General features: G+C 47.0%; 1 protein-coding gene and 1 long non-coding RNA gene across 2 annotated transcripts in view; both read right to left on the bottom strand.

Annotated features, from left to right (window-relative positions):
* Positions 1-7057, bottom strand: part of LOC308587432 — a 39231-nt gene extending 32174 nt beyond the window's left edge. Inside the window, exon 1 of the long non-coding RNA XR_014008371.1 lies at positions 6890-7057. This is a non-coding gene — a long non-coding RNA (uncharacterized lncRNA). The remainder of the gene's footprint in view (positions 1-6889) is intronic.
* Positions 7058-8765: 1708 nt separating this feature from the next.
* LOC308587395 (pancreatic alpha-amylase) lies at positions 8766-17030 on the bottom strand. The gene is made up of 10 exons (XM_081195030.1): positions 16797-17030; positions 14831-14977; positions 12985-13182; positions 12421-12651; positions 12109-12242; positions 11875-11997; positions 11651-11750; positions 9668-9789; positions 9382-9507; positions 8766-9062 (listed from the first exon to the last, which is right to left on the bottom strand). Exons 1-10 carry the CDS (start codon positions 16962-16964, stop codon positions 8873-8875), a joined length of 1539 nt encoding a protein of 512 aa, XP_081051156.1. The 5' UTR covers positions 16965-17030; the 3' UTR covers positions 8766-8872.
* Between the last annotated feature and the right edge of the window lie 5038 nt (positions 17031-22068).

The raw sequence follows: 22068 nt of genomic DNA, 5'->3' as shown, positions 1-22068 counted from the left end.
CTCAGACGGAGCCTCGCCGATCTAGCTAGTAGACGTAGAGTTGCAGACAGCAGCGTGAGAATGGAAACTGTAATTCAATAAAGACTTTTACTTAATGACCGCTGGCTAGCGTGATCCTCTGTGAGCTAGGATCTTGAAGCAGCTCTGACAGTAGGCTCCGTCACAACATTGTGGGCATCTGCAGCCTCGAGGAGGGGAGAGAAACAGGCGCCCACTAGCGAGCTCACGAACGGCAGGAGACATGACGGCTGAGCAGCAGATAGAGGACCTCAGAAAAGCAGTGGCACAACTGAACGCCGAGGTTCTCGCATCCAGGAAGAGAGAGGACGAGGCAGCTGCCGCCTGCAGGGATCTCCAGGTCAGGTTAGACGTACTGGCAAAGCAAACACCCCGGCAGGAGGGAATTGGGTTGGCGAGACGGACAGGCGGGCTGCTCTCTCACTTCGATGGGAACCTGCAACAGTATCCCAACTTTAGAGCCGACGTACTGTGCGCACTGCAACTGTTGCATAAAGACTTTAGAGATGAACAGGAGAGAGTGGGGTTCATCATGTCCCATCTGCATGGGGAGGCGAAAGCATGGTTGCGCAATTTATGGAGAGATAACGATCCGGCGCTCCAGAATGCGGATGCCTTTATTAAAGCGATGGATGGGTGTTTCTTATCAAGTATTGACATTGATCTTGCACGGAAGGAGGTGCATGGGCTGAGACAAGGGAGGGCCAGCGTCAGACAGTATCATGCCCGCTTTTTCGCCTTGGTCAGCGCCCTGGAATGGGACAGAGATTCGGCTCCTGTAAGAGACCTCTTTTGGGAGGGACTGCACAACTCGATTAAAGATGAGATAGCGAGGGGGGAGAGACCCCGAACCACCCAGGAGGTCGTTCAGAGGGCACTGGCTGTGGGAGTGAGGCTGGAAGGACGTCCGTGGAGCAAGGACGAAGGACGTGGAGGGCGCGAACCAGCCGGGGGCCCCTCCTTCTTTCCCAGAGAAGCAGCGCGGGCGCAATCCACGCTTCCGCCAGGAGGAGGAGCCGAACCTATGGAGGTTGGAGGTGCAAGGGCTCAGTCAGCAACCAGAGCCCTGGCACCGGCAGCAGTGAAGGCGAAGCCTCCTAGAGGGACCAGGAAGTGTTACGTCTGTGAGCAGCCAGGGCATATGGCGAAAGAGTGTCCCCAGAGGCCCCACAAGCTTACTGCAGCCTCAGCAATGGTGACTGCAGCAACGCAGCAGGGAGGACCACAGCAGGGAAACGACGATGTCTGGCTGGAGGAAGAGGCACTGGGGCCCAGCCAGACGTGTTAGTGACGCAGTCCCCAGAAATTTTACAGCCAGTGAACCCCCTCCCGCCCAAACCAGTAGTGAGGCTCACAGCATCTCTCCAGCTGCCCAATGGAATCACCATGGACGTGCCAATCACCATCGACTCCGGCAGCAACGCGGACTTTATAGGGCAGGAATTTGTCGACAGGCACGCTGTGCAGTTGCTGCCGGCCACACTGCCCCTGCAGGTTGTCACGGTGGATGGCAGGGAGCTGCTCGGGGGGCAAGTGGTGAAGCAGACGCCACCAATGGTGATGCGACTTGGGAATCACAGGGAAGTCATCAGCTTCAACGTCACTCAACTGTCTGACACGCCCATTGTATTGGGCATGAGTTGGCTGGACAAGCACAGCCCAACGATGGCTTGGTTCCAGAGGCAGCTGGTCTTCGGCTCTTCCTTTTGTGCTGAACACTGCATCGTACCCAGGCAGGAAGGAGAGGAAGAGGAGTCACAGCTGCTGCTAGGCACGCTGCAAGCGATTCCCCACAAGTACGCAGAATTTCTGGAAGTTTTCTGCGAGAAGGAGGCGGACAAGCTACCCCCTCACCGACCATATGACTGCAAAATTGACCTGCTGCCGGGGGCGGCGCTGCCTAAAGGGAAGCTGTATTCCATGTCTGAGGACGAACTGCAGGAACTCAAAGACTTCATCGATCATAATTTGGAGCGCGGTTTCATCCGGGAGTCTAAGGCAGCGGGGGGCAGTCCTGTATTCTTTGTTAAGAAGCGAGACACGCCCCAAAAAAGACTCGTAGTGGATTACAGGATTTTGAACAGTGTGACCAAGCCGTCGGACTTCCCCATGCCCCGCATCGACGACCTCCTGGCGAAGGTACGGAAGGGAAAGGTGTTCACCAAGTTGGACCTGCGGGGGGCGTACAACCTCATTCGCATGCGGGAAGGTGATGAGTGGAAGACAGCCATGTTCACGCCACTGGGTACCTACGAATACAGAGTTATGCCTTTTGGACTGCAAAATGGCGCTCACGTTTTTCAAGCATTTATGCATCACGTGTTGGCGGGACTTCTCTACAAGACGTGCGTCTGTTTCTTGGATGACATCCTGATCTTTTCGGAGTCGCAGCAAGAACATGACAAGCACGTCAAGGAAGTGCTGGGCAGGCTAAAGCAACACAGGCTCTACGCCAAGCTGGAGAAGTGCCAATTTGACGTGCCGGAGGTGGATTTTCTGGGCTACAAGCTGTCTGACAAGGGGCTCGCCATGGACAGCGCCAAGGTTCGAGCAGTGTTGGATTGGAAGAGCCCACACAACCGGAAGGAGGTCCAACGGTTTGTCGGCTTTGCGAACTTCTATCGCAAGTTTATCAAGGGCTTCGCGATGCAGACGGCGGCCATCACTGACACCCTTAGCTCCAAGAAGAAGAAGTTCATCTGGACTGAGCAGGCGGAGCAGTCCTTTCAGGCCCTCAAGCGTCTCTTCGCGTCGGAAGAGCAGTTGCTTCATGTCAACCCCAGCAGGCCGATGAGGGTGGAGACAGACGCTTCGGACAGAGCAGTGGGGGCGGTCCTGCTGCAGAAGGACCCGCAGGGCGTGTGGCGGCCGGGAGCGTTTTACTCCAGGAAGCTCAGCAAGTCCGAGCAGAACTACACCATATGGGACAGGGAGTTGCTGGCCATTCATGCAGCGTTCAAGGCGTGGAGGCACTTTCTGATCGGCGCCAAGCACACGGTGCAGGTTTGCACGGACCACAAGAATCTAGAGCACTGGCGCACGGCACAGTTCCTGAACCAGAGGCAGATACGTTGGGCTGAGTTCTTTGCGGACTTCGACTTCCGAATAGAGTATGTCCCGGGGGACACCAACATCATGGCAGACGCTCTCTCCCGCAAGCCACAGTATCTGGAGGACGCAACACCAGCGGCCGCCATGCACATCTTTGCACCGACAGTGTGGGCGTGCGCCGCGGCGACCGTGGACCTAGAGGCGGTGCGGCGAGCGTTGCAGGGGGACTCCTTCGCACAAACGAAGATGGCAGAGGTGCGAGGGGGCAAGGCAGCGGCCGACGGTTTCCAGCTACGAGATGGATTGCTCATCTGTAAAGGGGCCATCTACGTGCCGGGTGACGAACTTCGAGCCAAGGTGCTACAGCAGCTGCACGACGCACCCACGGCCGGGCACTTTGGCAAGGAGAAGACGGTGGAATTAGTGGCCAGGGATTTCTGGTGGCCTGGAATGAGAGGGGAGGTCGCAGACTACGTGGCGAGGTGTGACACCTGCCAGAGGGCAAAGCCGGTGCACAAACCGCCGGCTGGACTGTTGGAACCGCTGCAAACTCCGGTCGAACCTTGGGAAAGGGTGGCTCTGGACTTTGTCACGGATCTGCCCAGCTCAAGGGGCAAGACGGCAGTGTTGGTGGTTGTGGACCTGTTCTCCAAGATGGCGCATTTCATTCCGTGTGCTAAGGTGGCCACGGCAGAGCAAACCGCCAAACTGTTCATAGACCACGTGTTCAAGGTTCACGGTCTGCCACGGTCTATTCTGTCCGACCGCGGGCGGCAGTTCATCTCGAACTTCTGGCAGAAGCTGATGGGCTTCCTAAACGTCAAGATCAATCTGGCGTCGGCGAGACACCCGCAGACCAACGGGCAAGCGGAGCGAGCCAATGCCATCATGCAGCAGTACCTGAGATGTTATGCAAACCAACAGCCTGCGACGTGGGTGGATTACCTGCCGCTTGCAGAGTTTGCCTACAACAACACGAAGCACGTATCCACGGGCGTCACGCCGTTCTTCGCCAACAACGGGCGGCACCCTAGAACCTTCCCGGGACTGGAATGCAGGGGAGAAGGGGAGCCGCAGTCAGCAGATGCGTTCGCGTCGGAGCTGCAGGAAGTCCACGATCAGCTGCGGCGCCACCTGGAGCTGGCTAAACACGCATACAAGGTACAAGCGGACAAACACAGAAGGGTTGGCGAAGAGCTCCACGTGGGAGACTGGGTCTGGTTAGCAGCCCACGCAGTGCCGGCCAGGTCGTTGGCCAAGAAGAAACTAGGGCATAAACAACTGGGGCCATACCACGTCGAAGAGCAGGTCAACCCGGTGGCTTTCAGGCTGGCGCTTCCGGAGGGTTCCAGAATGCATCCGGTGTTCCACAGATCGGTGCTCACTCCCTACAAGGCACCGCACAGGTTCCAGGAACCCGGAACGGCGCCGAGTCCGCTCAGAGAAGGAACGGGGCACGCGGGAGTGGCAGAGGAGGAGCGCATCAACGAAGTCACGGAGATTTTGGACTCCAGATGGGGGGAAGAGGGAGTAGAATACTTTCTCGCCAGGGAGGGCACCCCGGCCAGTGCGAACAGCTGGGTGCCGGGCTACGCTTTAGACGAACCTCTGCTCAAAGACGAGTTTCATGCCCTCTTCCCACATAGACCTATGCCAGCAGACTTTTTCGACGACTGGCTTTTCACGCCCACGCTTTCGGACAGCACGTTCAGGGGGTTCGACTCGGACGAGGAACCAACACGAGACGTCCGTTCCCCGGAGGGGTCACCCTCGGGATCTGTCTCAGAACCCTCGTATTGGTGGGACGATAGGCCGGAGGAGCAGTTCCGCAGGAAGTGGCTGGACTGTTCCGGCCGAGCAACGCCGCCTGGAGGAAGTGCGGGAGAGACGGACATGGACATTTTCGGGGACGACCCTGGTTTCGAGCACGGCGGCACAGAGATGGAAGAGGAGGTGACTGTCGTCAACGAGAGCAGAGAGGAAGACCCGGAAGAGTTCCGATGGAGGCCTGCCACGGGAAGCGACCGATATCCGACGTTCGTCCCTTTGCAACAGCAGCCCCCAGCTCCAGCACCGGAAGGAGGGGAGGGGGGAATGGGGGGCTTCGAGGGGGGGATGGATGTCAGGGGTTTAGGTGCAGAGGCACGGGCAAGGGAGGAAACAGAGAGCGAAGGGGAGGAGACAGAGGAAAGGATGAGTGATGACGACGACCCGAGATCTCCCAGTCTTTCCAGTGAATCAGAGGATTCACAGAAAGGAGCACCAGTGGCCAGGGCATGGGGGGAGTCTAGGGAGGCACCCCAGGAAGATAGAGCCAGAGGAGACTCAGGGGGGAGCAGCTGGAAATCGGGACCAGCGTCACCGCCAGGAAGCAGGGAAGAGGAAAGGAGCCAGGGGGGAAGCGCTGGCAGCTCACCACAGGAGGGAGGGCAGGAGTCAGGAGTGGCCACACCTCCATCGGGGAGCGAAGAAACGGTTAAGAGGAAAGTGGAAGGTTGGGCGCGCGCGCCAAGTTCAAATGCAGAGGAAGGCGGCGCAGTGAGCAGCCCCGAAAGGGAACCAGGTCCTAAAGCCCGGCGCAAGGAGGCAGAAGGGTCCGGGTCAGCGTCAGAAGAATCCCGGAAGGAAGAAGCCCCGGGGGGTAGAGGGACCCAGAGGAGGACAGTCAGGAGGAAAAGGTGGAGCAAGGCTAGGATATTAAGTTGGTGCGCACGGGGCGGAGACTCAGACGGAGCCTCGCCGATCTAGCTAGTAGACGTAGAGTTGCAGACAGCAGCGTGAGAATGGAAACTGTAATTCAATAAAGACTTTTACTTAATGACCGCTGGCTAGCGTGATCCTCTGTGAGCTAGGATCTTGAAGCAGCTCTGACAGAACCAAAAACGGCGACGCTGTTAGGATTCTTACTGCAGGATGCAAGAATGAAGCTTTCAAGACACAGGGTGTCTTTGCAGGGCTGACCCACCCATGAGGCAAGGTGAGGTGACTGCCTCAGGTGGCAGAATCTACAAGGGCAGCAGATTCGGCTTTCAAGGAGTGCACTGCAGTAGCAGGCAATACATTCCTTGGAGGCTGGATTTGCTGCCTCCTCAGTAGCCCCCTACCCCATGTTTTTGTCCCCTCAAAGAATTCTGAGCACTGTAGTTCACACACACACCCCCTCCCGAGAGTTACAATTCCCAGAAACCCTTAACAGTGCCCAGAATTCTTTGAGTGGACAAGAGCAGTGCTTTTTTTCTTTAAAAAATGTTTAGGGGTACTGTCATTTTCCTACTCATATTGAAATACTGCCCCTCAATGAGACCAGACTCAGATTCACAAAATGTTTAGGGGTATGTGTACCTCTGTGTCCCCCCAGAAAAAAAGCACTGGACAAAAGCATGCTTCAAATGTGCTTGAGAATTATAGGGTGTACACAGCCAAAGTGGTTCTACAATGCTGGGTCAAAATTGGCACAAACGATCAAGATTTTGACTATTATGAGGAGTTGACTAGTATGATGTACATCCACAAAAACATGAAATATAAAAAGAATGAACATCTGTGGCGATTAATCAGTACTGGGCACTTGGCACAATGAGGAAAACGTACTCTACACATCCTGTTTTGTTCCAGGAAATGTTCCAGTTACAAAGGTTTATTTTTTTAAAAAAACTATATTAATGTGATGATTATTCAGTTGTATGGTGAAGTCTTTGGTCATTAGTACAGGCACAGAAACATTTATATTAAGATCCAAAGCTAGCATGTCAATTATTAATCTCTAACATTGCTGGGTAGCCTTCGACTTCTCGAAAGCGTTAGAAAAAATCTCACTCACATAGTGAAGGCATCAGATGCTGTTGTTGTTTTAAATCAAAACCATAGAATTTCAGAACCCTGGTGATCATCTAGCCCAACCCACTGCAAAGCAGGAATATGCAGCTGGGATCAAACCTGCAACCTTGGTGTTATCTGCACCATGCTCTGACCAACTGAGCTACCCAGGCTCATCATTGTGGTTGCAATCTGTACACTGAGTACTTTGTACCTGTGCTTATTTGTCAGATACTATGTACCTCGTTCCAAAACAAGCTGACTGTTTCTGTGTGTGTCTCTCTCTCACACACACACTTTCCCCCAGAATTCATACTCAAGGACAGATAGAACAAACAGACTGCAGGGTTTTCCCATCTGTCTGTTTCCTAACGAAATGGTCTTTGAAGGTCTTTTCTTATTTCTTTTCACTTTGAAAGGATGTGAGTGAGAAAGACAGAGAGAAAGAGAGAGGGATAGAGATCCGATTAAAAAACTTAAAAAACCAACCACCAGCCTCGCAAACCACTGGTGTGTCTTTCACAGCTGTACGATGCTGGGGGGTGGTGGGGTTGAGAAAAAGTGTTTCAGGCTCAAACATTGCGTTTGTATTTCACCCCCTTTTGAACCAGCTTGGGCCTTTCTGTCTGAAAAGCATGGAAATAAATGATAGCTTAACAACTTCTGAGGGCAAAGTTTTTCTAGCACACAAGTACATGAATTCCCATAAATCTCCACTACGAAGTGACAATAAAAATGATGTTGTGGAAGGAAAAGGTTGCTGTCGCTGCTGATGGGACCACCAGTCCTCCACTGCAGCTCACCTCACCCACCCCAGATGGTGAGAAAGCACACTTTTGAATAGGACCTAAGCCAGCGCCCAGCTGACATTGGACTTGGTGCTGAGTTTTGAACCTAAAAAGAGCCTGCTGGATCAGGCCAATGGACCATCTAGTCCAGCATCCTGTTCTCGCAGTGGCTGACCAGATGAATGTGGGAAGCCTGCAAGCAGGACCGGAGAGTAGCAGCATTCTCCCCTACTGTGGTTCCCAGCAACTGATATTCAGAAGCAAAATGGCTCCAATCCCAGCTTGGCTCCCATTCAAAAGTGCTGGAGACAGCAGGGCCAAACAACAGCCAATCAGGAAACAGGTCTGGGTTGAAAGTGGTGGTGGTCTCTGGTGGTGCACAGACTGGTGACAGATTAGATATGTTACATGATGCTGAGGGCAGATTCCATTTTGCAGACCCTCCCACCCATCCATGGACAGTGGGTGGCCAGCCGGTGGGAACACAGGAGAAACCTGGAAGCCAGCATAGGGCCAGTCCATACATTCTGATGCCACTATGAGGGCTTTTCAAAACAGCCTCTGCTTAGCAATCTCAGCATTCAATGCCTCTACTATGCAGTGTGTAGTATGAAAGCACCCACTCTGCAGTAGGAGTTGGCCAGCTAGTTGCAGCTAGTCGGTGGGGTGGAAGTCACTGCTATGCTGGTATCATCCACATGGCGGAGGAGGAGGAGGAGTTTGGACTTGATATCCCACCTTTCACTCCCTTTAAGGAGTCTCAAAGCGGCTAACCATCTCCTTTCCCTTCCTCCCCCACAACAAACACTCTGTGAGGTGAGTGAGGCTGAGAGACTTCAAAGAAGTGTGACTAGCCCAAGGTCACCCAGCAGCTGCATGTGGAGGAGCGGAGATGCGAACCCAGTTCACCAGATTACGAGTCCACCATTCTTAACCACTACACCACACTGACTCTCTTGGCGACTGCTCTATGCATTCTTGCTCTCCTTTAAAGAATGGCTACATGTGGGCTGTTTTAGATCGATGGGGGCTCTGTGTGTGTGTGTTGGTGGCAAGCATTGTTTTATCAGGGAAACAAATGGCAGATCCATGTGAGCATTGCAACTTTTTATTCTTTTGAGGGATTCCAAAATTACTCCATCTCGCTCAGAAGTGCTTTAGGAAAGCAAAACCGAGGTGAGGACATTCCTCTCCCCGAGCTATAATTTAGCATCAACATGGATGGCGACAAAGGGGTCTTCGGCAGAGTTGCTGATCTGGAAATAAGCTGTGCCGTCGCCATTGACTTGGATTTTAATTCCACTGCAGCCATTGCCTTCCTTCTGCCCAGAAATGACGTCACAGTAAGTGCCAGCAGGGAGGCCGGTTTGCAGAGTTTCAGACATGTTCCTGTTTTAAAAAGAGAGTCAAAAAGAATGATAATGTAGTTAACTATCCTTTATCATCAAGCTTTGCACGCTAAGCTACCTTGGTGGGTCCATTCCTCTATGCAATTGCTAATAATAAAGTGAGATTTCAGTTTGACCCCATCCTGGCTTTTCTAAGGACAAAACTGAAGATGCTCAATTGCCCCTGCATCCTTCCTTCTATGGAAGATTCTGGTGTGCTTTGCAAGGCTGGTTTAAACATTATTGCTAGATTCTGTATAGCTCTAGGTGCCAGCTAGACTGCTCTGCTTTAAACACATGAGAAATCTCTTCCTACTTACCAGTCGTCATTATTAAAGACAATGAATCCTTTGTTGCCACGGCCAAATGCCACTTGATTGCTGTTATTGTCCCACCAGTTGGTAAATGGCTGTCCATCCACAACATTGCGGAAAATCACCATGTTCCTTTGCAGGGGGGAAAAATGGGTTCATTGGTAATTGATGTACTGCAGAACAGAGTCAAACATGCCAAAGTGCAATAAAGAGATAAGCATGATTAAGGGGACTGAAAGAGTGCTAATCTATGTGTTGGCTTGTAGCCATTAAGCTATGTGAGCATTCCAACCTTATTTGACGCCATCGATGTTCGCAAACCCAGTCATTGCCACAGGTTGTGTCTGGATTAATGGTAACAGATTTGGTAGACCCATCCCCATTGCTCGGAGGTCCAACCCAGTCATTTATATCCTGGTTGTCAAAGAATTGAGAAAACATAAATATTAGACCAGAGGTGAAAAATAATAACAGAACACATTTATTGGAATGTATAAACTAACCAAACTTGCAGATTATCATATTTCTGGGAGGCAAAGGCCTGGTCTACACATGTAACATAATGAGTTGAGAAGCTGCTAGGGTCCCAATATGTTAGAATGGATGATGCCACTTCAGATGGAGGATCGTATCATGATATTCCCTTATATCCCTACCAGTAGAAAGTTAGCACAGAAAGCAACAGTCTTAGCTATAACCTCAATAACTAATACACTAGGGTTTTTTCTTGGTTTGGTTGAACTTTTGCTGTCTGTTTCAGGAAGGCTTTTTGTTTTATGTGGAGGAACATTCAAAACCGATAGGCTGAAATACTGCAGTACTATCTACCACCTTCCTTGACATTCTGCTGTATGCGCAAGACCACACACACATGACTTGGTCAATCTCTAGGATGTGTAGGATTGTTGGTTCTGTGGAGCAAGGTGCATATTAATGATGTCAATGAGTCTGAAGGACAGAGTTAGCACCTGCATTCCATAAGTAGTTCAAGTCAAATAAATGAAACCCAGTGGCAGACAGCATGGTTAGCCTGCACTGCTCACCTGACTTTCCTCTGGCTACATCTTTTGTGCATACCATCAGGTGAAAGAGCAAGGTTGGTGAGGTGCAGTTAGGCCAATGGAGTCTAATCTGGTGCTCCTGCCAGTCTGTTTGCACTGCGTCAACCTTGCTACCACCTCAGCCTCCCCCCATCCTGGTGTGAAGCAGCAACATTGCCAAAGGGAGGTCAGGTAAGCATTGCAAGTCCACCATACCTTCTCTGCAGGTGTGCTTCAGAGTGCAGATGATTATTCTTCAGGGACACCACATGCCCAATCATTACAAAGCAACCATACCAAAAGTGAAGTTAAGATAAATTGATCCTTTTTGGAGTATAACAGTGTAATCATAACCATGGGTAAAGGTAAAGGTAAAGGAACCCCTGACAGTTAGGTCCAGTCGTGGATGACTCTGGGGTTGCAGCGCTCATCTCGCTTTACTGGCCGAGGGAGTCATGTGGCCAGCATGACTAAGCCACTTCTGGCGAACCAGAGCAGCACACGGAAACGCCGTTTACCTTCCCGCCGGAGCAGTACCTATTATCTACTTGCACTTTGACATGTTTTCAAACTGCTAGGTTGGCAGGAGCAGGGACCGAGCAACAGGAGCTCACCCCATCGCAAGAATTCGAACCGCCGACCTTCTGATCGGCAAGCCCTAGGCTCTGTGGTTTAGACCACAGCGCCACCCGCGTCCCAACCATGTGTACTCAGAAATAAATCTCAATGAACTCAGTAGAAGTTACTCTCAAATCAATTGGATTAGGCTTGTGCCTTGAAAGATTTGAACCTCCCTGGGATATTCCTTCCTTCCACCACCCCGTTTCAATTTACTGAAAACTGAAATAGCCACCTATATAGAAGAGGAAGAGTTTGGATTTGATATCCCACTTTATCACTACCCTAAGTAGTCTCAAAGCAGCTAACAATCTCCTTTCCCTCCCCCCCCCACAACAAACACTCTGTAAGGTGAGTGGGGCTGAGAGACTTCAGAGAAGTGTGACGAGCCCAAGGTCACCCAGCAGCTGCATGTGGAGGAGCGGGGACGCGAACCCGGTTCACCAGATTATGAGTCCACCGCTCATAACCACTACACCACACTGGCTCTCTGTACAGAGCTCTTTGAAGATGTGGTACACATCTAGAAAAGTGGGGTGCACATCCTTTAAAACTAAATAACGAATGCCCATTGCCAATTTATTTAGGCTCTTTGTTATCACACAATAGAAACTGACCTTTCCATTCTCAAAGTATCTTGGCCAGCGGAAACTTGACATCACACGAGTGAAACCATATGGGTGAGCGAGCATGAAGCCAACTGCCATTTTGTATTGCCTGAAGATATATTTTAAGAAAATGAACATGAAAGGGAGGATCAGAAATGCAGATTTCTATTTATTTCAGGGGTGGGGTGGGGAGGAGGAGCCAGTCAGGCTTTAAGTCTCAAAGTGTTCCTTACCTGGAATCCCAGAAAGTCAAAATGGCAGATCCACCAGCACCGTGCCCCCTCTGGTTATCATGATTGTCTACAAAGACAACGGCTTTGTCAGAAGGCATAAAACCCCAGCCTTCTCCCCAGTTCCTGAAGAAAAGAGAGAAAGGGCCAAATTTAGCTAAACACTGAATTTCAATATGTGCAAGGCTCTAAGCTTTGGTATTCAGTTTTGCTTTGAAGTATATAAAATTAAATTACTTTAAATAAGCCATCTTTTCTCCACTCCACTTGCGAATGACCGTTCCCAGTTTTGCACCATATTTGAATTCAGTTACCCGGCCATTTCCATAGTAGTCACTGGCTTTAATTGCCTCTCCACCCAAATCAATTACCTGTTGAGGGAAAAGAAGAAAAGTTATTACGATACAGCAACATATGAGTAGAAAATAAAGTGTTTTTTGTACGCTCTGAAATCAGCTCTACATCACAAATGTCTGCCCTTGCCGTCCTCTCAAGCTACCCTTATATGTGCTTAATGGTTGTCTTCAACATAACAGACAGTCAAAGTACCTCTTGGAAGATGAAAGGCCTTGTTCCTTCAGCAAACCAAGTCGTGCGCAGATTTTTCAACTTGTCTAAGAATGCTTTCATGTCCCCAGGCCACATATGCTTGGAAGCATCAATTCGAAATCCTGCTACTCCAATGTCAATCAGATGGTTCATATACTCGGCGACCTTGGAGCGCACATAGTCCTTTTCGAGCGCAAGGTCGAGAAGGCTAACGAGGCGACAGTCGCGGACCTGTTTCGAAAGGTTGTTTTGAGAAATCAATTTCATAGAATCATAGAACTGTAGAGTTGGAAGGGACCATGAGGGCCATCTAGGCCAATTCCCTGCAATGCAGGAATCTTTTGCCCAACGTGGGGCTCGAACCCTGAGATTAAGTCTCATGCTCTACCAGCTGAGCTATCCCAGATGCCCAGTTTATCATTAGTGGGTTGGGTGTCACATTTAAACCAACTTCTCCTATGCAGAAAAGATTTGAAGAGGAACTGCATAAGGATGATGAAGAGAAGAAATATGCAAGCGAAGAAAGGAGAAAGTGGGTAAAAAAAATGAATGCAAGAGCTTCACCTGGTAAGGATCACCATAATTTTCAATCTCTCCACTTCCAGTTTTGCATTTCCAGTCGTTGAAATCCCAGCCGGAGTACGGGACAGCAGGGAAATCGTGGGTCTCTGAATTAAAATAGCTTCCACAAGTAGAGTGGGTGCCAGATCCAGCAGCAGCTCCACACATGTGGTTGACTACAGCGTCAACATAAATATATACCTGAGTACAGAAAAGGCATGACCAGGTTGTATTTATTATCACTGATTTTTATTCTCTTCTAGGCATAATTCAAGGAGCTAGTTATATCCTATGAAAGCCCAAGATACTTCCTCTCTTGGGTCCCTTCTCAAGCACTGGGTTCCATTGAGGATGCTCTCTTAATCATACCATCTGTGCTTACTTACTAACTGAATGAAGAGAGATGTTCTTGGTGGCTGCCCTTCTCCCCAGTTTTCCTGCTGCAGATTTCCCAAAGTCTAAGCTCGAGGGCATTTTGGGATGGATCGTAGGACCTATCTGTTTGGGATGGCCTAGAGGGCTCAGAGTTAAGTTGGAGAATGGGGAGAAGTGTTATTAATGTAGGTGAAATATTAATTCTGTCTTGCAGGTGCTTGATCTGTTAACTACTCCAAATCTTAAGGATGGGGTTGACTAGAAATCTCGGTAAATTAAAACAAGGCACTTGGTGTCAGTGATGGAAGGTTTTCAAGCAGCACATTTCACGGGCCCATTCCTCTAGAGTCTGGGCCATTCCTCCTTTATTTACTTTTAAAATGTCTGCAGAGGAGACATCGAACATGCATATAAGTGAGAAACACAATTTAAAATTCATTAAGGGGTCTGTTTTGACCTTGCAGTAACCCTAGAGTTTTCCCTCCTGCTCCTCCTTCACAAAGTTACTGAAATGGCAATATTAGGTTCCAAGAGACAGCTGCTCATAATAAAAGAGCCTCACTATTTAGACCACACATGCTTATACAGCATTGTGTATAACTAACTTAACTAGAAGTTAAAGGAAAGGTAGTTCCCTATGGCTCCCAACATTCTTAGGAGAAGAAGAAGAAGAAGAGTTTGGATTTGATATCCCGCCTTTCACTCCCTTTAAGGAGTCTCAAAGCGGCTAACATTCTCCTTTCCCTTCCTCCCCCACAACAAACACCCTGTGAGGTGAGTGGGGCTGAGAGACTTCAGAGAAGTGTGACTGGCCCAAGGTCACCCAGCAGCTGCATGTGGAGGAGCGGAGACGCGAACCCGGTTCCCCAGATTACAAGACTACCGCTCTTAACCACTACACCACACTGGCTACACCATTCTGACAGAACATGCATAGTAGCTCTTGGGGGGCTCCCAGGAACCACAGCAAATGCCATTTCCATGGTTTCTGACTTTTCTGGACATTTCCCATAGCTTTTTGTGGGACTGGATGATTTTGTATATGCTTGCAGGATCCTTGAAAGTTAAACTGTGAAGCCCTACATATGGCAGAGTTACCCCTGGAGTAACTATCTTTAGTTAGTTTGGGAAAGGTAAAGGGAGAGCAGACAGGGCTCTCGGTGGCAAAGTGGTTCTAGATCCTGTTGCATTTTCAGAACTGATTCAGATTAGTGCTGCTTTTACATTTGATTAATTTAAGGGTGTCCAGGGGATGTCCTCCAAATTCATCCAACTGAAATGGGTCCATTCTGAATCGAGTTAGGCAGACTCCACCCATCCCTAGCTTGTTGGGGTGGCAGCAAGTGAATTTTACCAGTCATCTCCCTGGAATAATTGGCTCACTAATTGAATACATGTCACTGGCATAGAACCATAGCTGATTTGATCTGAAGTTCCCCACTACAGGTATAGACAGGATTTCCAAACCACTTACTCCAACATTGTTGCATCTGGTCACCATGTCTTTAAATTCATTCTCATTTCCAGATCGTGAACATAGCTTGTAACTGATGGGCTGGTATCTTTCCCACCATGGCCTCCATGGATTTGTAATAATGAGGTTTTCATTTGGAGGGGAGATCTGTGAATTGAGAGATATTAAAACACCACACACCAATAAATACCATTTCAACAATTTAGTAGAGAGCTGATGGTGCTGCTTAAGTTATTGTGGGCTGCGGTTGACATTGCCAGAATTTGTACAGACAATCCAAAATGAGTGATGAGTAAATTCTCCTCAGAAAGCTTTCCCAATCTTCCTCAGAGAGTCTTCAGAAGAACCAGATGTGAGAGGAACTGCCCCCAGCCCTCCCTGACAGCATCATTTCACCCAAAGCAACACGGAGGCCTTGCAGGGATCTACTTGTTTGGAAATGACACTCATACAACAAAGTCAGGAGTGTCCTTGCCTTCTGGAATTCACAGGATTTTTAATGTTTCTATGCCCTTGATTCAAATGAATTGAATGCTACAAATCCCAAATATTCTGACAGAAAATGACTATGGTCAGGAACACCACTTCCTGCTAAGCAGAAGCCAGGGAAATCAAATCAAATCAAATATCTTTAATACGGTCAATGACCAGGAAAGCCAGGGAAATCTCTCTTGGCTCCACTAGCAAGGTGTTCCTGCTGCCAATTCACCCATCCTTTCAGAAGGCAAACAGGAAAAACCAGGTTTCCAAAAGACTCCATGGATACAGAAGGTTCCATGTTGCATGTTGTAAAAGACAACAAAAACAGGCATGGAGTTACCTCTTGTTCTCTCTGTCCCTCCCTGATTTATATTGCCCTGAGGAGTAGGAATGAGGAGTAGAATGTTATCACTCTCCAATTGCACTGGACCACTCTGCTCTAATGGGGAAGTGTGAGAAGATGTTCTTTATCACTTGGCTGGACAATAGCGATGTCTGGCTTGCCAGCTAATTATATACATTCCTTGCTAACTTAATTCTTGGCAAAATTGTGGTCTTGTGACTTAGCAAGTTGTAGAGTAGTTTTCATTATCCATTATCTCTATTAATATTAAAAGAGTATCTCATTGTTATGCACAGAAGAATTATTAAAGATCATGAAGCCCATAGCAAAATGCTTCCATCTTCTTTCCCACACGCCATTATTCATGGAGTGGTTTGCTTAACTCTAAACCAGACCTATAAATAAAGCCTTAGCCAAAGTATTATTTGGGGTGTTTTTTCCTACCCCAAATTACATTGTTGGATGTTGCCAAGTTGGCTAAAGTCGTACCTCAGGTTACATACGCTTCAGGTTACATACGCTTCAGGTTACAGACTCCGCTAACCCAGAAACAGTGCTTCAGGTTAAGAACTTTGCTTCAGGATGAGAACAGAAATTGGGCTCTGGCGGTGTGGTGGCAGCAGGAGGTGCTTCAGGTTAAGAACAGTTTCGGGTTAAGTACAGACCTCCGGAACAAATTAAGTACTTAACCTGAGGTACCACTGTATGTGAACCTGTCCCACATTCTGAACAAATTTCAGAAGCTCCAGTTGTCACTTTGACATTGTATTTCAATAGTCTTATTGGTTCGGACACATTAATTAAACCAGGAGTAGCTAACATCCTAGCCTCCAGGTGGTGCTTGACTATAGTTCTCATCATCTTTGGCAAGGCTGTCTGGTGCTGATGTGAGTTTAAGAGTCCAGCAAAATTTGGAGGTTATGACATGGAGTTCAAGGGTATCATATTGGCTACCCCTGAATTAAACCATTAAGCATTAACTATATATTTGAGTCCTTCGCCTTGGTCTGTTTCCAATGACTAGTCTAAGCACACTCCTGTAAGCATCTATTATTTCCAGTTGTTAGTTATATTGAAATTGCCACTTGTTGTCTTTGGTCCAAATAAACTGTGACAAGCAAATATTGAATAGAAGTTGCCTACCTGGACTCCGCCAAATCCATTAGGTGCTAAATAACGCTCACATTCCAGAGCAATGTCAGCCCAACGCCATTCGAAGAGATGGACTATTGATGTCCTTCCGGGTTTTGTATTTGGGTTATATTGAGCCCAAGACAGCTCAAAGGCAACTAGGAGAAGAAAGACCCTCATGTTGTCTTGGACAATTGCCGTTGTTGTGTGCTCTGCTTTGCCTTTCTATTTATATTCTTGCTGCAGATCAAAGTACACTTCAGTCGTGATGCATTCAACACAATTGGCTATATTTAATCAAAGGTCATTCCATTTGGTGGTTTAAACAAAAGTAACAGGTGAAGATAACAGACCAAATTCTCTGGCTAATAACTTCAAATCCACTGGATAAGGCTCCGTGTGATTATTCATGTCTGTGTTCGCAGTTAAATAGATTAGATAGTCCTGGGAACAGACATTCAGAGGCTGAATCCATGAACTTGTATGCACCGTGAAGAGTTTGCATGGACACACTCTCCTATTCCTTTCAACAGAAGGAGCCGTTCCACGCTTGCAAAGTGAAAATTATTGTGTGCATGGAGTATATTTTAATGGGAACCTATTAATTGGAATCAGTGTCATTGCAAATACTGTGAATTGTAGTAGATGGTGCAAGTGACTTCTGGTGTCCTCATGTTTTTTCACAACACACACAGGTTTCAACACAATGCCAATCATACCTTTTTGTAGGTTACACCATTCAGAGCTTATTACTTGTTGTCCATCATGGTGAATTTTTTCTTTCTTTCTCTTTCTTTCTTTCTTTCTTTCTTTCTTTCTTTCTTTCTTTTACACTTGCCCTACTTTCTCAAAGGTGCAAGATGTTGCAGAGCCACAACGCTTACCCAAATTTGGTTTACTTTAGTAGGAGGTGGCCGTAGGCTTAAGGATGCTCATATTTATTTAATAACACAATAATGGACTTTTTTTTCTGTGGTGACTCCCTGCTTGTGGAATGCTCTCTCCAGGGAGGCTTGCCTGGAACCTTCATTAAATCATCATCAACAACAACAACATCATCAACATTATGTTGTACCCTGCCCATATGCAGCTACTTTGGCACCAGGCAAAAACATTCCTCTTTTCCCAGACCCTTGGCTAATTAAACCATCTATGCCATAGGCAAGCTAAGGCCCAGGGGCCGGATCCGGCCCAATCGCCTTCTAAATCCGGCCCGCGGACAGTCCGGGAATCAGCATGTTTTTACATGAGTAGAATGTGTCCTTTTATTTAAAATGCATCTCTGGGTTATTTGTGGGGCATAGGAATTTGTTCATTGTTTTTTTCTTCCAAAATATAGTCCGCCCCGCCCCCACAAGGTCTGAGGGACCAGCCCCCTGCTGAAAAAGTTTGCTGACCCCTGATCTATGCCATTCTATACTGCGGTGTGGTATTGTTTTTGTTTGTTATTATGGTATGTATTTTTGTGGTTTTATATTGTAACCCACCCTATGATCTTTGGACAAAGCGAGGTATAGAAATATAATTAATCAAGTAATTAATAATTGGGGTGGCATGCCCCACTAGTATATGCATTCAGTGATACAGCAACCAAAAGTTATAGGCATTGCAACCTCACTTCCACATATAATCAATTGCTCCCTATAGTCAAGACCTAACACTTCTGTACCTAAGCAAATTGTATGTCAACTGTATTAATCAAGATGTGTCACAATTACCCATAAGAGAAGTGTCCCAGTCTGCCTGGGTTCCAGGGATTGTACTGGTGTTAAACATTCAAATTAGGAGTCTGCAGAAACAGAGGCTCTTTGAAAACTCCTCTTATATTCCACAGAGTATATAAAAGTACATTGTATGAGAAGCATAACCTACATTTACAAAGGGTGGTACATGACTAAGGCTGCTTACACACAATACCTTTAAAACACATTTCCCCTCTCAAAGAATTCTGGGATCTTTTATTTGTTAAGGGTGAAGAGAATTGTCACTCTGTGAGGGGTAAACTACAGTGCCCAGAATTCTTTGATTTGAAAAATGTGCTTCGGATATTTTGCTCAAACTAGACCCAGTGAGATTAACAAGCATGACTTCACAAGATCCATTAATTTTAGAGGGTTTGCTCTGAGGAAAACCTAGCTGATTACTACCCATAGCCACAAAGTCTAGTACTTTCCTAAACAGCAATTCCCAACAAACAAACAAACAAACACACACACATTCCCAAAGAGACAGACATCTCCATATTTACCAGTTTTGTTGAATAACCAGAAGATTCTGATAAGTGAATGATAGGTTTAAAGGTAATTTTTCAGCAGCAGATGACTTCAGATTCATATCTCCTTGATTATATTAACCTCTCTGAAAGTTTAGAATACACTTGTATTTCAAAGTTACTGTGCCCTTAAGAGATTAGAACAAAGATTAAGTGGCTAGTGGCTAAACAGCTTCCTAGTAACATTTTGTTTTATGACTTCATTGTTGCCTGCTGTTCCTTAGGAATACTGAGTTAAGAAAAAAGAAGGAACTTGGTTAAGCTAGTATTGTTAAAATATTAACATGACAAGATAAGCATGTGTTGAATCTCAGGAGCTTCAAAGCAGTTGTATTGAGAGTCACTGGCAGTGTTTTGTTATAAACCTGAGTGGAAACTCATTAAGAAGAGCGGATATGTATGTCTGTGGTTCTCAAACTTCCCAGCCCCCTGCAGAGCATTGAAAATCGCTGAAAGGCCTGGTGGACCACTTAATGATTTTTCTGCCTATTTCAGCAATTGCAATGAGCTGTGCTAAATGCTGTGTGATCTTTAATTATATTTCTAATGCTTCTTCTACATTTTATATGTGTTTTGTACCTCATGTCTTTATTTTATTTCAGTTTTAATTCTGTAGAATATAGTAGAAACTACAATAATAAATAGAAAATGCAAGATAAGAAATAAAAGAGGCAATCAAAATACAATTAAAAAAACAGTATGGTCATTTAATGCACCCACTGTACTCATACTCTCCATGAAATAGAGACGTCCCTTTCAACATTTCTATGAAAACAGGGACATCCTACCATACCCTCCAACATTTTTCTGATGAAAATAGGGATGTTCTAAGGAAAAGCAGGACATTCCAGGATCAAATCAGAAAGCAGGACAGCTTCTGTAAATCCGGGACTGTCCCTGGAAAATGGGGACACTTGGAGGGTCTGTTCTTCACAGACACACCATGGACCACCTGAATGCAGCTCACAGATCACTGGTAGTCCATGGATCTCTGTTTGGGAACCCCTGATATAGATGATAAATTCAGGTATTATGTCCTGGAGAACAAGGATAGTGAAAGGTGTCTTGGTATTCCAGACAGATCCCATGGAGCAGATGACTTGCTCCAACAGATTTCTGACTCCAAACCTATATCCCAAACTGTCTCCTTCCCAGGAAGTGGACTTAAAGGGACAGCCCTTTGTCTCTGCTAGTTCCAACTGGGTTTATTGCCTGTGTGGGCATGGGGAAGCAGGAGACCCCTGGTCAAGAGAGCTCTGGCCTCTGAAGAGGTTGCAAAGGGTCCCATTCTCTTCTGGAGGCCACATGCGGAACCTCCATGTGTCCCCAATTTCCAGGGAGAGTCCCAGATTTACAGAAGCCATCCCGATTCCTGATTTGATCCCAGAATGTCCCACTTAGGACGTCCCTATTTTTATTGGAGAAATGTTGGGAGTGTGTGGAGTTATGTGGCCCCCGAGACAAGGAGATAAGTAACTCTACAACCTTTAGAAGACATTTGAAGGCAGCCCTGTATAGGGAAGTTGTGTAATGTTTAATGATGTTTTTATATATGATGGAAGCCATCCAGAGTGGATGTCAGTCAGATGGGTGGGATATAAATAATAAAACTGTCGTTATCGTTTAATAGGATGTCTGTTTACATTGGAGAAATATTGGAGGGTATGCACATGCCAGGGCTGGGCAAGGCCAGCGACAAAAGTGGGTGGAGTGGTTTATGTCATTTTTACCTCAGTACGGTAGGCACACTCACATATCCTTCATTCAAGGCAAACGAAAGCAGAGTTCAAGAGCACAGTCCAGCTGGGGGTGACGGACACTCAAGGAGGGTATGAAATGAGGCCAGGGTAGCCAGTGGGGTAGAAGGTGTGGCTTGAGGACAGCTTCTTGCACCAAATACAGAAGCCCTGGGCCTGAGGTTCTCCACCTCTTTTCTAGGGGATCACAACTGGAGTCTGTAGCTCATGGGGGTTCAGTTCCAGTGCCCTCACAGCTTTTCTCATTGGCCTATCTGACCTGGCCACCATGGCCCTCTATGTCAATGTCCAGACCACTGCTCATTCTTTGGCTCGAGATGGTGTAGTGGTTAGAGTGTCAGATTGGTACCCGAGAGACCAAATTTTAAAGACCCACTCGAAGCACAAAGCTCACCAGCTGGCCTTAGGCAAATCATCATCTCTCAGCCCAACTTACCTCACAGGGCTGTTTTGAGGACAAATACTGCCTTGAGCTCCCTGTTGGAAAGGAAGAATACAATGAATGAATGAAAGACGGTTAAGTGTAAGAAAAATGAAAGGGAAAGGAGGCTTTATCACTACCATGGATCAGGACCTTTTGCTGGAATGTAATTGTTCCAGGATTGCTGAAGATTTTAAAACGGTCAGAGAATTCATCAGTAGAGAACTAGTTGTGCCACCACCTGTCCCCAATTTTTTTTTCTTTTTAAAAAAGGGCATAGTCTATGAAGAATTAAAGAAAATGCTCAGACAAACATTTCCCAAAAGACCAGAGGCCTTCTTACTGGGCATAATGACAATAAACATCTCAAGAGAAAACAAAAGAGTATTTTTTTATGCAACAACTGCGGCTAGAGTGCCAAATACTGGAAAGGGGATTTGACTCCAACTAAGGAAGAATGGCAAAAGGAAGTGTGTATGTTGAAGTAGCCAAAATGACAGAAGCAATAAGAAATCACTCGAGCTTAAGGATTAAAAAAGAATGGGTTTGTTTAAAAAGCTATTTGTGTAAACAGGGTTCCCCAATCAAAACTTGGATGTGCCTAGAGTAAATTTCACAAAATTACAAAATATGTAGAGGTGTTATTATATATAAAGAGAAGGTTGATAGGATTTTGACACAGTACAAAAGAAAATGAAATAAAGAGAGAAGAAGAAGCTGTTAAGAGGTAGAGGGAAGTCAAAAATTATTATTTGCATTATGCATATATATAAAGAATAAAGTATAAGATGTATGTTAATGTAAAGGAAAAGCTGATGTGTACCTGGAATTTTA

This window comes from Podarcis bocagei (genome assembly GCF_964188305.1).
Source record: "Podarcis bocagei genome assembly, chromosome: 5".
In the NCBI taxonomy this organism is placed as follows: Eukaryota; Metazoa; Chordata; class Lepidosauria; order Squamata; family Lacertidae; genus Podarcis; species Podarcis bocagei.
The sequence above is the reverse complement of the archived record's forward strand: the minus strand, read 5'-3'. Positions and strand labels throughout refer to the sequence as shown.